We start from the raw sequence: 17939 nt of genomic DNA on the forward strand, positions 1-17939 counted from the left end.
CCTCCTGTTCTCAAACCTGCCAACTTTTCTTCTGTATCAAACCATCTCCCCATCTCTTTCGTCTCACAGGGCCTCCCTGGCTGGGTTCTTCTCATTCCTCAGATCTTGTTTCAAGGATCATCGTCTCAGAGAGATCTTCCCTGCTCTAATATTGCTTCTTCCCATCTACATCACTCTATCAATTCATGGCATGCCACACCATAGACAATCTGCAAATATTTCTTGAATAAACAAAAACACAAAAAAACCCTGAAGAATGAAGACTCAGTTCCTAACACTAGCATCTCACTATATTAGGTGGAGACAAATGTATAAACAACAATAAAATAAAATGATAGGTCCTCTAATGAAAAAGTGGGAACAAGTGCTGTAGATACACCAAAGTAAGGACTACGCTGGAGAATTCGAGGGAAAGGTAAAGACATTTGAGTTGTGGTTTGATGGTTGAATACAAGGTCACCAAACAGGGAGATAAGAGAATGCTATTCTAGGTAAGGAGAAAATGTGACCCAAAATACAGAGCTGAGAAAGGTAAGAGGACAAGTTTCAGGGATGTAAGGAAATTATGAAGTTTCTGATTTTGGAAACAATGCTAAAAAACGTGGACTTTCGTCTATAACTGCTGAGGAATTTTGAAGGATTTTAACTGAGCAAGCAGCATGATTGCATCTTTAGATGAAGACCATTTTGGGCTTGTGCAACAGCTGAGAGAATAAGAGAATGGGTCTCTCTCAGCCCCTTAGGGGAGGGAACAGAATTTCAATCAAAAGGGAAAACGTCCAGGCCACCTGAGTGGCTCAGTGGGTTGAATGTCCTGACTCATGATTTCAGCTTAGGTCATGATCTCAGGATTGTAAGACTGAGCTTCACATCAGGCTCCACACTCAGCGTAGAGTCATCTTGAGGTTCTCTCTTTCCCTGTGTCTCTGCATCCGACCCACCAAAGAGAAATAAAAATATTTTTAGAAAGGTGAAAATATCCCTTTGAAGCAGAGTTGAGAGCCATTTGTACAAATTTTTTAAGTAATTGTATATATAATGAACTTAAAAACATGAGCCACATAAAAAGTCTAGATGACGTAATTATTATCAGTACAAAAAAAAAAGATAAGGAAAATGATGTATCTAATCACAAAGGCCTTTCTACCTTAATGGCAAGTGGGAGCTGTTTTTATTTTTTAAAGTTTACCCAAAACAGCTCAGTGTTCATGTCTAGTTAGTCAAACCTTTTCTTCCACATTCATTGCATGCCAAGTTCTAGCCTGAAGTCTGCGGCTTCGGATGGATAAGGCCTCATCTATACACTAACAAATTCTTACTCCATTTCCATATCCTATGGCCATTTTACTATTTATCCTGGAGAGAATGATCCTTTTCCCTTCCTGCCACTACTCAAGAGACTCTCTCAACTTCCAATTACTTCTCGATATTTACTCAATGGATAATCATCGTTACATTAACTTTCTGTCATGTCATGTGTAATTAAAATGTAAGTCAATAAAATGCAATCGTGGCTCGCCACATTAACACTTAAAAACAGTTTAATAGCAATTGAAGGAAAAGAGTCAGTTTTCGTGTTTACATTTAACACAATTGTGAGTGAGGGTTCTCAGAAAATTTATAATAATTTATAATTGATTTGAGGTATCTGATGACAGACTTGTGCAATTATTGACACGTGAACATTACAGAGGTTGGGATCACTGACTCCTCTACAGTTGAAAATTCACACACAACTTTGGGCTCCCCTGAAGCTTCACTACTAAGAGCCTATGAGCAGAAGCCTTACCAACAACATACACAGCACTTATTGGTATGTGTATCACATACGGTATTCTTGCAAAAAAGTAAGCTGGAGAAAAGAAAACACGAAGAACATCACAAGGAAGAGAAAATAAATTCACAGTACCGTGCTCTATTTATGGAGAAAACCATCAGTGTGTAAATGGAGCCACACAGTTCAAACCCATGTTGTTCAAGGGTTAACTGTACTTTTATATAAAAGAAACGTTTTCTAAAATAGCCCATAATACTGAACTAACTTCCCTAGGATTTGTGGTGGCTTTTCTTTGCAACGTGGGACCTGAAAATAGGTTAGGACTTTTCTGAAGGCTATTTCTGGAGAAATCACCTATTTCTTCTTCCCTGAAATGTGGAAGAGTCGCCTGTTTCTTCTGGAAACAGGAATGTTGAGTCCCTCGTGGTTTAGGTCAAGACTTCAGAGATTTACTGAAGTAGCTACTTCTGGTCTCCCTGCGTCTCTCTGCTCCTGCCCCTCCTGTGCTCTACTTGCTATATGAACCCAGAGTGGTATCTTTGAAGCGTAAATCAGATCATATGTCTGCCTTGCTTAAATATTCTGCATTGGTTTCCCATGGTACTTGGAATAACCTCTGACATCCTTAAAATAACCAATTCTAATATCCTGGGTTGTTTTTTTTTTTTAATATGAATGGGGTGGGGTTTCTCAAAAGGTTTTTCAACATCTGTCAATGGAATCATATCAGTTTTCTGCTTAGATCTATTACTATCATATATCATATTAATAGGTTTCCAAATAGTGAACAAATATGACATTCTTCTAATAAATCTTACTTGATCATGGGATATTTTTTCTTCTTGATGTGCTGAGTGCTGTTAAAAAATGTTTTGTTTTATTTAAGTGATGTCAGTAAATAATTTTCTTTCTGCAATTTTTATCAGGTTTAGGTATTGCTTAAAAATTTGAATTTGGAAGTGCCCTCCATTTTCCAGGTTCTGGAGCAATTTATGTAACATCGGAACCATCCACTGTTTGATAATTGGTACAATCCATCTGTGACAACATCTAGGCCTGAGTTTATTTTTGTTCTTTAAAACACACTATTTCTTCACTGGGAATTGATGTGGTAAAGCTTTTCCACTTCTACTGTGGTATCAATGATCCATACGGTCTCATGATTTTATACATTCCTTTTGTTTCAATCTTTCTTTTCCCCTTGTCTCCTCTTATTTTGTATATTTGGGCTTTCTTTTTCCTTGGATTGACTAGTAGTTTGTCTACTTTGTTAATCAAAACACAGGATTTTGATTTATTAAATTACATCTATTGTTTTTTCTATGTTCTGCCTTAAGAGTTCATGCTTTTAATTTAATCATGTCCTTATTTCTCCTTTTGTTGAACTGCGTTGTTCTCTTTTTTTCCCCTAGCATTTTAGTTGGGGGCTAATTCACTGTTTTCACTTACTTCCTGGTTATTGAGTTTATTTATCTTAAATTTTCTTTGGCCATTCTTTAAACTATGTCCCATTGATTCCAATAGGTGGCATATTCTCATCGTTCACTTTTAGAAATTCTGTAATTTTAGAAATTCTGTAATTCTCATTGTTCACTTATAGAAATTCTGTAATTTTGTTTTTTTTCTGCTTTTAGCCATGAGTTATTACATGCCTTTTAAATTTTTTGAGGTTGCAAGGTTTTGTGTTTATATAGCTATGAATTTCTAGTTTTAATTACATTGTCACTAATGTGTATTGTTTCTGCTTTACAGAACTTACTAATTCATTCTGTGCCCTACAAATGACTAATTTTTGTTCTAAGTGTTCTCCAGATGAAGTGTGTTCTCTATTATCAGGATGCCCCGTTCAACATACAGCCATAAGACTGCCCTAATTGACCATATTATTTAGGTCCTTTGTATTCTTATCTACTTTCTGGCCACTTGACTTGTTTTGTACAGAGAGTGGCATCTAAAACTATTTTATTATTGGGGCATCCGGATGGCTCAGTTGGTTAAGTCTCTGACTCTTGATTTTGGCTCAGGTCATGATCTCCGCGTTGGGCTCCATGCTCAGTGGGGAGTCTGCTTAAAGATTCTCTCTCTCCTTTTCCCCCTCCCTTCCCCCTGCTCATGCACTCTCTAAATAAATAAAATCTTTAAAAAATAAAAATTTTATTATTAGTATATTTTTATCTATGTATCCTTGTATCTTCTACAGATTTTACCTTTACAGAGAGTCGCTGTCATCTTTTTGTATAGCTAATCATAAGTGCTGTTTTATTGTTTCCATTTGCCTAGTATACCTTTGTCTGCCCTTTTGCTTTTTAGCCTTTCAGAAAATAATTATGCAGATTATAGTTGGGTCTTTGTTTCCTATCCAAGTTGAAAACTTTTAAATAGCTTAAGCTATTCACTTTTATTGATATAATTGATTTATTAAGTCATATTATTTTTAAAATCTCCGGATTAGGCCAGACCTCAATGATCATATGGCTGAAATATTTGCTGGAAGATTTAATCTGTTAAATCCATCCAGAGACTGAATCAGACTTTCTTCTAGACTCTCCAAGTCCTTAATAATCACGGTAGAGTACCTTACATGGTGGCAAATAAGTAGTTTGTAGTTTGTATACGTATGATACTTTCATGTGCATCTTTTGAGCTATTCTTCACTTCCGTTTCCCCCAAAATATGAGATACTTGAGAACAAGCATCTTTGTGTACATTCTCCTCCCTTCAATTCCTCATTCTGTTACCATGCTCATACAAACCTCTAGAGTGCCAGGCACGTGGTAGGTGATCAGTAAATATTTGTTAAATAATTAATACTTGAATAACTCACAGGAAGGAGCCTCTTGAAAGTTAATTATATTTATTAAATTATGTGAATTCATTGTTCCATTTGCCTGTGGAATAAAATTATAGATATATACAAGTCATTCATCTTTCTGATTTAGGCAGAAAATGGTCTAATTGTTCTAATGCATCCTGTTTTCATGTAAATGGTTTCTGTCTATAACAGTTTCTAAGGTCATACAACTCTTAAGCATACAGATGTGAACCCACATTTGTTAAACTGTTGCTGCCTGTGCTTTTAACCTTACCACAAAATCACATCTCATTTGAAAAAAATTATACTGCTGCCCTGGATTCTCAATACATATATTCCCATCACATTTGGCATATGATTCAGATCTAAGCCTCAACCTTATTATTTTGACTAACATAATTGCTCTTTTCAATGAACCCTGGGAATTTGAAATTATGTTGATTTATTGGCTCCTTAGGAAAGCACTGGTACCTCTGACTTGATAGTGAGACCTTCCTGGCATGCTTCTCCTCAGTTCTTTGTGAGCTGATTTTGTTTCCAGAAAGGACTATAGAGGTTTTAACTTTCATTTTGGATCATTAATTTCACTAAGTCATTTGGGCAACAGGATACTTAAAGCTTCCTCAGCAATTTGAATAAAAGAAGACTTTGAAAGTGCCTCAGTTGGATGCTTCTTATCCTAAGCTGAAGTCTTTCATTAGAAATAGACTACACTGTCCATGGAAGATTTATGAGAATGTGATTGAACCAGGAAATGACAGATATGGTAATAGGTGAGGCTTTCACAAATGCATAGGGGAAAAGACAATCTTTTCCAAAATGCCATGAAATGATATTGGAAATTGAATTAACAGAAACAAGCTATTGGAGGAATGTCTGTAGTATCCAAGGGATATTCCTCTGAGCAGGTGGAATAATGAAAAATTATAAAAATACAAAGCAATGATTAAATATTGCTTTAGCAATCAAAAAAGCCACTAAAAATAATTAAGATAATTTTCTATTTAAAATGTGATTTCATTGTTTAAAATATTTATAAAATGCTGATTAGTAGAAGGGGGAAAAAACAATGCCTCAGCTAATAAGAGTTTGGTATAAGCTTCTGAACTTTTTAATGAATATATATGTGTGTGTGCATGTGTATGTATGTTTTTGATTTGAGATCTTATATTTTACTCAATATAGCCTAGTATAGCTATGCATTTCCTTCTAAGCATGGTTGCTTTCATTGTACCTCATGCGTTTTGATATGCTATGTCTTAATTGCATTCATCTTGAAGTATTTTTTTGACTTGTGATTTCATATTTGATCCACTGTATTTGTGTACTTCTTGGACTTATTTCCATCATTTCTAATTTCATTCCATTGTGGTTAGAGAAAATCCTTTGTATGATTTCAACCTTTCTTTTTAATTCTACTGAAGTTTGTCCTGTGGCCTGGGAAATGACATAATCTAGAGAATGTTTCATATGTTCTTGAGAAGAATGTGTATTCCGTTGTTCTTGACTGGAATGTTCCACATATGTATGTTAGGTCTAGTAGGTTTATAATGTTGAAACCACCTATTTCCTTGTTAGTCTTCTGCATATTTTTATAACCATTATTAAAATTAATAAAGTCTGGTTTTCTCATCTTACCTTTTCCTGCATGAAACCCCAGCCCTACAAGTGAGATAGAGTATGTTGAATTGGTGAATCAGTATTCTCAGTCTATGAATGAGGTTTATGAGGAAAGGAAGTTCCTGATTTCTCAGCTGCATAAACCTGGAATTTGGCCTTTGTGACATGGAGTTTGGGGAAATGGGAAAAGATGGCAACTTATCTTTCTGAAGGAGGTACCAAGGTCCTTGAATGGAAACTCTGGGGAGTGGGAGGCCCCTTTCTTGGCCTCACCTATCTCGAGTGGACTTCTATCATGCTGAATTGGGGTGAGAAAGTGAATCATAGCTCAGGACTAATAGACTCTGTGGACTCTTACTATTTTGTAAGACTGTATAGATTTTCTTGAATAAATGTTTTATTCATTTGTTGTGTAATCACAGGAAATTTTTAAAATATTAACTAGCTGTTAATATTATGGTTGTTTTATTATTTTAACCAATTATAGATTTTGGTTTTTTATTTTGTTTTCTTCTGTTTTCCAGCACAGTGATTTCATATTATTTATACTGTCATTCTGGAGACTGTCATCTAGCTCATTTCATTTAATAATTGCCTATTCTGCCTTCATGAGCTAGAGTTGGTTTCTACTGATTACAGCTAAGAAATTTAAATGACACACACACACGCACACACAGAAACATGGAAAACTGCCAAACTGACAACTTAGCATTACTTTATGTATAAAATATTTTTAAAGCTATTTTTTAAATATTTTATTTATTTATTTATGACCAACAGAGAGAGAGAGAGAGGCAGAGACACAGGCCGAGGGAGAAGCAGGCTCCATGCAGGGAGCCCGATGTGGGACTCGATCTCCGGTCTTCAGGATCAGGCCCTGGGCTGAAGGTGGCGCTAAACCACTGAGCCACACGGGCTGCCCTATGTATAAAATACTTCTGTTAAAAAAATAAATAAATAAATAAATAAATAAATAAATAAATAAATAAATAATTAAAATAAAATATTTCTGTTGAAATATATGCTTTTAGTCAAATGTAATAAAGGGTTTTTTGGGGTTTAATTCAAAGGTAGTTGGACTTTTATTTTTATTTGTTTAAACAAACTAATAAAAATGGAAAATTGAACTTTTGAGGAAATGAGTCAAATATTAAGATGTGATTTCTGTCCCTTAATGGTGGGCTAAAAGCCTATGCTGTTGAATAGGTTTGCTTTAGGAATTCTAAAAATATAATATTCATGTATAGACATATATACTTAAAAAGGAATCATACTACCTATATGTTATATATTCTGTTTTCTTAAAGTTAAAGCATTGTGAATATTTTATAATACGTTCATGTTGAATTTTTAACTTAGTAACCCCACATGCACTGTGGGGCATCTATGAACTTTCTGAACCCTGAGTATAAATTTAGGTCAGTTTATACATTTTAGAATGGAAGAGGGCCTGTGGTATTCATCTGATTCCAAAAATGGTCTGTGACCCTCAAATGTCTAATAATTATAATGTACAGTGATCATTAAAATAATGGAATAGTATTTCCTTTTATCAACATACAGTAACTAATATAGCATTTTTTTATATGGAAACTAGGTTGGTTCTAATTTCTATTCTTATAACTAATCTTGTCATGAATAACCATTCCCTAGACCAATCTTTAAACACAACTTCCTTAAAATTAATATCTAGGGTTAAAATTGCCTGGAGAAAGCATATGGACATTTTAAGGCTTTTGGTATGTATTGCCAAATTATCTATTAAAATGGTTGCATCACCTTTGTTGCCTGAAAAATCCTACAACCTAGCTAATTTTATAGATTAAAAATGGTTCCTGGTGTTTTTAGTCATAGTCTAGTGAAAGCCAGCCATCCCAATTAGACTTATTGATTTCTGTCCCTCTCCTGCTATGGATATGATACATAAACTCCTTCAATTGCACTTCTTCAACTGCAATAATATTTAAAAGCTCAGCTTCAAATGCAAAGTATCTCTTAGGGATGGCAGCCAGCCACATTCATTCTAGTGCTGACCTGCTGTGGATCCATGCAGAGTGGAGTCTGGCTTCATCGTCCTTAGAATTTCCTATGACATACTCCTTGAGGCAGCTATCTCTCAGCTACGCCACAGCATACATGCGTTTACAACTTTGGCAGACAACCCCTGGCTTTTGGCTGCTGATGGGATACAAACACCACTGTACCATCTGAGATCCTCTGTGGTGACAAAAATGTTGTCAAATAATTGTAGGGCCAGATAGAGATATGCTACCTGCCTGTGTGATATGTTGACATCAATGGGAATCATTTATAGGCCTCCAAAACTATTTTTGTCCAAGATACAAAATCCTTTCCCTCATAATACTCATTTTGAAGAATCATAAAGAACCAAGTTCAAGATCTACAGTTATCCATAGTTTTAAGTGATTTATAGGTTTTCTTTCTACATGTAACTATGCACACAATAAAGTTTTTGATGACATTCTTAGTAGTATCTGGGCTTGAATTTAGTTCATAGACTTTCCATTTCAACATCTGAGCATCTCAGTATAATTGATGAGAGAGTTTTGAACAGAGACCCACTTTCTGTCTCTCATTTACTTATTTTACATCTTTTTTCCTACCTCACACAGCCAACAATTCTCTGACATTCTTGTGCATTCCATTCCATGTAAACTCAGAATATCAGAAGTGACTTTTTTTTTTTACTCTACGTGATAGATCTATTTTATAATACTTCAATGGACTAAGCCTGCCTGCAGGAAATACAGATAAAGATTATCTGTCCTATAGTACAAAGAAAACATTCGAACATCTGATGTCTGACTCTAATATTTCTGAATGTAAAGTAGTGTTTACATTTCTATTGTTCATGATTTAATGTAAAATAAAAATGTCCTTGAACTTTCCAGAAATTTTCAATTATCTTTTTTCCCATTTCATTCCCATTCTGTTCCATAAAATGTTGGATGAAGCAAATTTATTTTAAAAGTTGAAGTGAAGTAAATTTCTCTGTGTTTATTTTAGAGAACTTTATGGAATTTAATCAGCTGAAGAAGAGTAAAGACTTTGAAAGACAGCTGAGTGTCAGTAGAGCACTGTCTTTGAGTGCACAGCTTCTAGAATGGTGCAGAGCCCGACTTGAACCTCACTTCTGCCAAAAGCTACCTAGGATCTATCTTCATTAAGTTACTTTCTCTTCAATAATAATTTGAAGATGTTAAGAGCATTATATGATCTCTGGCATATAGACATAAAGGACAACTAACATCTTGGCACACAGGTGCTCAGTAAAGACTTGCTTAATGATAGGATACAATATCTTTCCTGAGAAACCAAGGTTAAGAGTAAATTTTCAAGTTTGCCCTTTCATATTGTAAAGAATATGTGAAAAAAAAATATCAAGAGGACTTCTTTCTTGCTCAGTGCTTCCCATTGCTGCAGTCTTCCACACTGAGCACTTAGAAACTTCCAGGATGATTTTTTAGTGCCACCGTAACTAGTCTCCAGTTCATTTCATACCACCCATGGTAGACAGGACTCTGCAGTAACCAACCCTGAGATCGCCTACCAGCCTGACTGCTGCTGCCTCATATTTTAATGGCTTTTATTTGGCATCTCTTCGAGTATCTAGAGGGAAGTCATATGAAGGATTATCAAAGTTCATATTTGCATGACGTTTTAGAATTTTATTTTATTTTTTATTTATTTTTTTATTTTTTTATGTTTTAGAATTTTAAAAGTACTTCATTCAGTCTTGTCTCATGTAATCCTCAAGTGAATTTGCAAAGTCTCCCGTTAACAGATGAAGAGATTTCAAGAAGTTGTGACAAGTAGTTGAATGTCTAGAGAAGTAGGAGAGCCTCTATCTTCTTATTTCTAATTCACTGTCTGTCCCCCCCCACCCCTTTTAGCTCCCAAACTCATCACACTTACCCATGATTCAAGGGTTATAACCATGGAGTGAATTTCTAGAGGGCTTCCTCTGCTCAATGCAGTCATTCCCTTTTAGGTAAAAGCTTTGATAAAGAGGCAGGTCTCCCTGGGAGAAGAAATCCTAAATACTGAACTTCCCTTGGGATGCTTATATGAAGAGTCTGAGAGCAGGTTTACAGTTGAAACAAATACATGAGTATGGGAAGCCAGAGCTTAGGAGGCTTGGAAGTCAGCCATTACCTCCATTACAAATTGGCCTGGACCTTTATTTCCTCTCTCCTTATGCATATTTTCATAGAAGCCTACTCAAGGAAAAAGGCGAAAACAAAACCAATCTTTAATGCTTTCCAACTTCGTGCCAAACTCTGTTGGTTTCTCTATTTTTTACCCTCATTCGATTTTCACATCACATCCATGAGGTAGTTTTATCTTTTCCTACAATTTGCATAAGGTAACTGGGGGATAAGGATACTAACTTGCCCAAAGTCATCTTTCTATTAAGTGTCTGAGTCAGGATAAGAATCCAAACTGCTCCAAATGTGAAGCTCATTATTAGTCTAAGAACATTTGCTGCTATTGTACTCTTGCTGGTTTTTCTCAGAATCTGAAAAAAAAAGGGGGTATTGGTGACTAGAATAGCTTTTGCCATAAATTGTAAGCAGTGTTATTTGACAAATGTTAAGAATGTTCGAATAGCCCTTCCTCAGCTACCTAATGAATAAATAATGACCTTTCTCTGGCCCCACAATATGCAGAGATGGAAGCCAAGGTGCGCACAGTCTCACTCCCCTGCTGTCATTGTTCACAGATAATAATTTAGCTCTCATTTTCCAATCAACCTTCAAAGCATAGGCCTGAGTATTGAAATATGAGAAAGATTTCAATATTCAACAGAAGTTTGAAATTACAAATTCCTCAGTTGATGGTACATTATATTGTTGACCACTTAAAATGCAAGATTTCCTAGCAAAACAAAACAAAAATCCAAACAAACATTTTTCAGTAGTAAGGAGTTTTATAACTTTCGAGGCTCCTCATTTCTAAGAGGACAAAATTCTGGTTCCTGCTTCTATACATCTCACCTAAATACACTTTCATAGCTAGTTTCCTATTTACTTAGCTCTAGCATTATTAATATTTTGTCCATTCTTTATTACCTTTATGTTATTTTTTTCTCACTTGCCTAGAATTCTTCCAATGTCACTGACCTTTTCCCCAGAGACAATTCCTCCTCTTTATAAGAACTCATACCACCTGTATCACATCACTTAAATATCAGGATTGAGAACTGGGAACACCTATGTCAATAAGACTTAACTATTTATTCCAGGAAGATTTTAAACTGATAAATAACTTCAGTGTTTGCTTCAGGATATTCCCGCATATCAATTTATCTGAACAAACAGTTTGCTCATCTGGGCAAATAGTTTTCATAGTACAATGGATTGCTCAACTGGGCAAATAGCTTGATTGTCAAACAAGCAGTTTACTCATCAAGGCTTGCTTCAAGATGCTCACTATGCTGTGTCACCAATCTTAAGCAATTGTGTCATGTTTTGTCCCAATCACAAACAGTTACTTACCTTGAAAGACCTTATTTAAATGACCGGAGCTTAGATCCTGAACCTTATAAACATCTTTGATCTTTCTCTGTGAGAAACTACTAAAGTTCTGTCAAGATGCTATTGATTGGTTTCATAAATTAGCTTTGTTTACTTATATCTATTATTGTGGGTTTTTTCCTTAAGTCCACAGTCAATAATACATTATGCAGAATTCTTTCAGAGAAAAAAACAAAACAAAACAAAACAAAAAACCAAACAAACCTAACTCAAATTTATTTGAAACCAAAAAGGAAATATTTTGGTCCACATAACTAAAGGTCCATAGAAAGAATCAGAACTTAGTAGGGAAATTTAAATATTGTCACCAGAACTCAACTCTGCTATCTCAGATTTTACCCCCAGATAGGTTCTTCCCAGGTCAGCTTTTTTATTATAGAATATGTTGTTTGCAGTGAGCTCCAGGCTTACATTGTCTCTAAGTTGGGTTCTCTCCAGACCTTGAGAAAAAGTTTTAAGACCAAATAATTTATCTGAGAGGTATAAGTTATGTCAGTAAGAACTGGGGGAAGCAGGACAGGGAAGGCAAAGGAACAAATAAGGAATGCATTATAAATCAACTGCGGCCATGGGCAACCCTGAAAGGGAGACTCTGGGCAACAATGCAAAAGACACAGGTCAAATGTATACTCCCTAAAGGACCAGGAAGTTTGGACACTTGTATACCAATTGGTATTGGCTATTGTTTATGTGAAGCATGTCCAGGCTGATGCACATGAAGTTGGAACAGATTAAAATGGCTTTAAAGACTGCTTTTAGGCAATGACCGAATGCAAATATCCATAACTGGAAGCTGGCAGGCACGCGGTGAAGTCAGATGGCCCTGGGAATATAGGCAGTGCACCTCAAGTCACTACCACACTGAGACCTCAGACCTTCAGCATGTGCAAAAATAAAGCCATTTTTCTTAGGACCAGATCGAGTTATGTGCCCAGACGGGATCAGTCAGTGCAAAAACTAGGGGGGTTAGTGGTATCAGCCATATATAGCAGAGTAAGGATTTCCAAATATCCTGTCTTTCAAAAAAGGAGTGAGAATACTGGCAGAAATCATCCCAATCAATGTTTTCAGAACTCTGAATATTAACTAAAAGTTCTCAGCCACCTGGGGAGCATTTATTCAAGAAAAAGTTCTCACTAGTGGTAAGAACAGTGAGATTTATGGTACTTTAACCTCTCCTATTCCCATCCTTCTCATCTAGGCTCCACACCAACCTTGAAAACTAACACTTCACAATCATGTGAAAAACTAACAGTCTGGAACCATTGGAAGGAAAAGAATAAGATCATAGCTCCTCAAGATCTGTCCAGAAAATTGGTATTATTTTCCCTATTACATGTAAACATAGCATCGTTGTATGAATCAGTGACTCCACTCAAAGCATCTAGCCAACATAATTCATATCTTCCCATAAACACTTGTCCAGGAATGTCCATAGTGATGTGGGAAACAAAAGCAGAAGGAAATGTAGATAAAATTAAATCTCTTTATAACCCGCAGCCCATTGACAAATACTTGAGATAGGCAGATTATAACATTCCTCCAGGATCCCGAGTCTTAAACATATGAAAATCCTTTGGAGCTTCCCTTATCTTTACTTCTCCCAACCCCAAGGTATATAATCACCTGCTCCTCATGATCCCCGGGCAGCAGAGAGCAGCAAGCCACCGTAGCAGCCATTTCTGCCCACCGATGCTGTTCCTGTGCTTTAAAAAAAAACACCATTTTGCACTGAAGACACCTCAAGAATTCTTTCCTGGCTGTCAGCTCTGAACCCCACCAAATCTCACCAAAAAACATTCCAAAAACTACATCAATAGCAGCATCAGCCATAATACCTAAAGAATGGAATGCCCATTAACTGATAAATGGATGTACAAAATATGTAGTGTAACCATAGAGTGGAATATTATTCATCTGTAAAAAGGAATGAGATACTGATAGTACCACATGGATAAATCTTGAAAACATCATGGTAAGCAAAAGAAGGCAGACATAAAAAATTACATAGGATATGAGTCCATTTGTGTAAGATGTCCACACAGGAAAATCCATGGAGACAGAAAGTAGATTCATAGTTGCCAAGGACTGACAGTGGATGGGAATGAGGAACAGCTGCTAATAGGACAAAATTTTGGGGAGCGGGGGGGGTGATAACATTGTTTTGAAATTCGTTATTGCTGATGGTTATACAACTATGTAAATATACTGAAGATCAATGACCTGTAGACCTTAACAAGATGAATTTTGTGGAATGCATATTATGTCTCATTTAAAAAAAAATTGTAAAAAAAAAAAAAAAAAAAAAAAATTACAGTGCTCAGTGCTTTGTCAGGCCTGGGTTAAATCCCTCCTCCTGCAGGATAAAGGGAAGAAGTGCCAAAGGAGCTGACAGTGCAGTGGTTGCAAAGGAAATTCAAGGTGCTGTTATCAGAAGGAGGAATGGTGCTGAGCTAGCAAAAACAAGAAATATTTCTCTACTCTGGCCGTCTCATTGAAGGATCACCCCCCAAACCCCTTGATCAGAGCCTTTTGTCGGTGCTGCCAATTGGTGCTTTTACTACAAGGACTGCTTTCTTTGCTACAACGATGCCACACGTTCTAATGTTTCTTCTCATTTGTACTGGTTTCTTATTGTGGAAGCCGAGAAAATTAAGGCCATTACACCTTAAGTTCAGTGTTAGCACAAGTACAGCCATCCCAGGCCCCTGTGATTAAGAGCTGAACTTTACCTTACTTCAGTTGGGGGGTGGGGACAGCTTAACGCCCTAGAAAGCCCCATATCAGAATGAGAACAGAGCTCAATGCCCATGGTAGAAAGTCCCATATCAGAATGAGAACAGAGCTTAATGCCTTTGAAAGCCCCATATCAGAATGTAAACAGAACTTGAGAAATTTCTCCACCCCTTCTGGAGGTCCCCTAAACCAGCCCATAAAATTCAGCTGGAACCCACCATGGGGGCCAAGTCCCTGCTCCACTGCGTCAGGTCTACTTGGGCGCAAGCTCGAGCTTGTTAATAAACCTTCCTGTACTTGCATAGGTGTGGGCTCCTCGGTGGTTTCTCGGATTCGCAATCTTGGGCACATTCTCTCTTCAGATATCTCATGCACCAAATCATCTCTTTCTTCCTCTACAGCCGAAAAAATAGCAACAATCATGAAGAGTCCAGCATTCTCATTATGAAAAACCTTCCAAGCAAGACAACTTCCTCCCAAAATCCTTACGTAATCAATTAGTAAAAATATACTCTGGGTGGTGGAGGGGAGGGACAGTGGACCCCTAAGCTAGTGTCTTCCTAAATGTTCAACTGAGTTCACTCTTGCTGCATTAGCAGAGACGGGAAAAATAGTCAGGCCTCCTGACTTATCAGGTATCCTTTAGTAGAAAATCCAATTACTGAACATGTGACCATGGATGTTGAAAGAGGAAAAAAAAATTACCGAAAAAAGTATCAAATGTAAGCATAAAATGGCTGGTAAATTGTTCTGTGTTAGTGAATTTTGTGTATCCTTACATATTCTTTCAAATACAAAGTACTATACTAAAATAACCAATTATCTTTAAATGTTCATTTTGTAGGTGTTTGGTACAGTTAAAAAGGAACACAAGCATGACTGGTAGTAGGAGCTTGGAAATTAAGTAGTTAAGTAATTAAAACTATCATCTGTTGAGTAGAATTTTCTAAATTTTCTCTGTTAATTGATCTTGTCCTTGTCCAGAGTGTGGAGTTTTTATCTTAAAAGAATTTTTAAAAAGGAAGAAAACTATTGTCTCCAAATCTAAACTTCTGTATTCCTGCTTAAGAAAACAAAAAAGCAACTTCACATTCTAAATGTCTCTGAAGTGAAAATTTTCTCTTTTTTAAGCAAATGTGGCTCAAAATGCAAGAATTTAGCAAAGAATGGGCCAAATTCCCTTCTGGAAACCAATTTTTACTGTCAAAAACCTGTGATAGTAAGATTTTTATCTTTTCGGTAGATATTGGGAAATCAGTCAATGCATGGAATAAGATGAAGGCAAGGGTACTGGTGTCAGAGCATAAATAAAGCTTGTGCTTGAACAATCTATTTTTTCTTTGGTTTGCACTTACTTGCAATATCTTGAAAGCACAAAAGGTGCTTAAGTCCCAATCACAAACAGCCAAAGATTGATTATGGAAACAGGCCTTGACACAGAACTAAAAATTGATGGATGGTGGAGAAGGAGACTGATACTGAGTCACTGACATAATGTTTCTGAGTATGAATGCTTGTTTATTTTTTTGAGTCTGGAACAATGAATTAGAAAGTGCATTTCTGAGAGGATTATGGAAGAGACTGAGACTCTGTGCATATTTCTCTGATGGCTTTTTCTCTTACAATGGTGCTGCCTACAAGTCAAATAGTAATCAGATAGGTTTTGATTTCTGATTCAAAATCAAATCAGACACATTGTAGGAAAAGTACTACCTTAAGACTTTCCTGATCTTTGAACTCAATGTGCCTGCGAATATGATTCCATTTAAAAAGAAAAAAAAAATGACTATCGAAACTCAATGTTTGCATATTTTGAAAATAAATGTATTCTACTCTAAAAAACAGAATCAGGCCAAGGTGCTGTAAACACACACAAATCGCCATAATCTTATCATGGAAACTGTGGATTTGAATTTATAGGCCCTTCAGGATGTAGAAGGATTAAGTTCATTAAATTTAGAGGAGCTGAGTATAAACATCTCATGCACTTTACCTTCTAATGTAAACTCATTTTTTCAGTCGATTTCATCCTTCATGATGCCCTGCTCTTAAATCTTGCCTCTTTGCCCTGTTCAAAAATTCAGCCTCTTGTTACTATCCCTGTGATGATTTTAACTTACCCAAGTACTACTCACTATTCAAAATAAAACTAAAGAGCTATCTTCCCCATAAAAACTTTTCTGACCTCATATTTATTTATCCTCTCATGAATTTCCACAGCTTTCAATCTCTGTACCATTCATCATACATATGTATTTTTACTCCTTGCAATGAAATTCTCTAGGTGGAACGGTGACCACCCAATACTCAGCTCAGAGATTTTATTTTATTTTATTTTTATTATTATTATTTTTTTAAGTAGGCTTCATGGAACTTAATGCAAGCCTTGAACTCACAACCCTGAGATCAAGACCTAAGCTGAGATCAAGAGTTGGATGCTTCACTGACTGGAGTTGTGTGGATTAGAGAAAGTGGGAGAAGATAAGGCCAAAAAGTCAGCACAGAACCAGGTTGCATAGGATTCTACGGGTTGATGGAAAAAGAAAAGCCAATGAAGCAATTTAAGAAGTGGGAAAAACTGACTTATGTTTGGAAGTCTCCAAGACTTTATTTGGCCAGAACAATTTGAAGGATTCATTGCCACTTACAAAGTTAAGAAAGATTGTGGAGAAATAAGTTTGGATAGACAGGAATAGTGAATTAGGAGTTTGGTCTTAAGGTTTGAAAGGCTTACTAGATAACTAAATGGAGATACTATGTAGGCCATAACTGGGCAGAGTTCAGTGGAGAGGCCCAAGTGGAGATGTAAATTTTGGAGTAGATATAAATTTTGATGGCTTTAAAAATGCTGAGCTAACGGATGCCTGGATGGCTCAGTGGTTAAGCATCTGCCTTCAGCTCAGGTCATGATCCCGGGGTCCTGGGATGGTGTCCTGCATCGGGCTCCTCACAGAGAGTCTGCTTCTCCCTCTGCCTCTGTCTCTGCCTCTCTCTCTGTGTCTCTCATGAATAAATAAAATATTTTTTTAAAATGATGAGCTGAACAAGATTCTGTAAGGAGAGAGCATAGAGAGAGAGAAGACATCCAAGAAATGGGTCCTGAAACATTGCCATGATTGGTGGTTAGGGAGATGAGAAGGAATCAGCAAGAAGACTAAGAAAGGCCTTTAGGAAGGCAAGAGAAAATCTAGGAAAGAACAGTGATGTAGAAGCTAAATGAAGAAAGTTTTTTAGAATGAGGCTGTGATCACATGTGTCAAATCAGCTTAGTTGAATAAGTGAAAACAAAGAAATGTCCAAGGATTTAGCAACATGGAAGCCATATTGAGATCTTCACAAGAGCTATTTTATAGAGAATGGTGGGAGAAAAGCCAGAAAACAATGCACTCAAGAGACAATGGAAGCAGAGGCACTTGAGAAAGGGTAGCTAGGCAGG

General features: G+C 36.4%; 1 protein-coding gene and 1 long non-coding RNA gene across 10 annotated transcripts in view; one reads left to right on the forward strand and one right to left on the reverse strand.

Moving 5' to 3' along the window:
• LOC144295244 (uncharacterized) overlaps nucleotides 1-17939 on the forward strand; it is an 80314-nt gene that overhangs the window by 38105 nt on the left and 24270 nt on the right. The window lies entirely within an intron of this gene.
• LOC144295242 (uncharacterized) overlaps nucleotides 6968-17939 on the reverse strand; it is a 30650-nt gene continuing 19678 nt past the window's right edge. For 3 of the 9 annotated variants that reach the window (XR_013362581.1, XR_013362582.1, XM_077867652.1), the window contains 2 exons: nucleotides 14722-14898; nucleotides 10459-10749 (listed from right to left, as the gene is read on the reverse strand). Coding sequence is in view for 5 of the 9 variants with exons in the window: in XM_077867652.1 (XP_077723778.1) it covers nucleotides 10703-10749; nucleotides 14722-14898 (224 nt within the window). In the remaining 4 variants the exon portion in view is untranslated. Of the gene's footprint in view, nucleotides 7148-8243; nucleotides 8427-10458; nucleotides 10750-13393; nucleotides 13474-14721; nucleotides 14899-16496; nucleotides 16572-17939 lie in introns of those variants that run through there. The other 6 variants (XM_077867650.1, XM_077867653.1, XM_077867654.1 and 3 more) reach the window with 6 other exon arrangements.

Source organism: Canis aureus, chromosome 23 (assembly GCF_053574225.1).
Source record: "Canis aureus isolate CA01 chromosome 23, VMU_Caureus_v.1.0, whole genome shotgun sequence".
Lineage (NCBI taxonomy): Eukaryota > Metazoa > Chordata > Mammalia > Carnivora > Canidae > Canis > Canis aureus.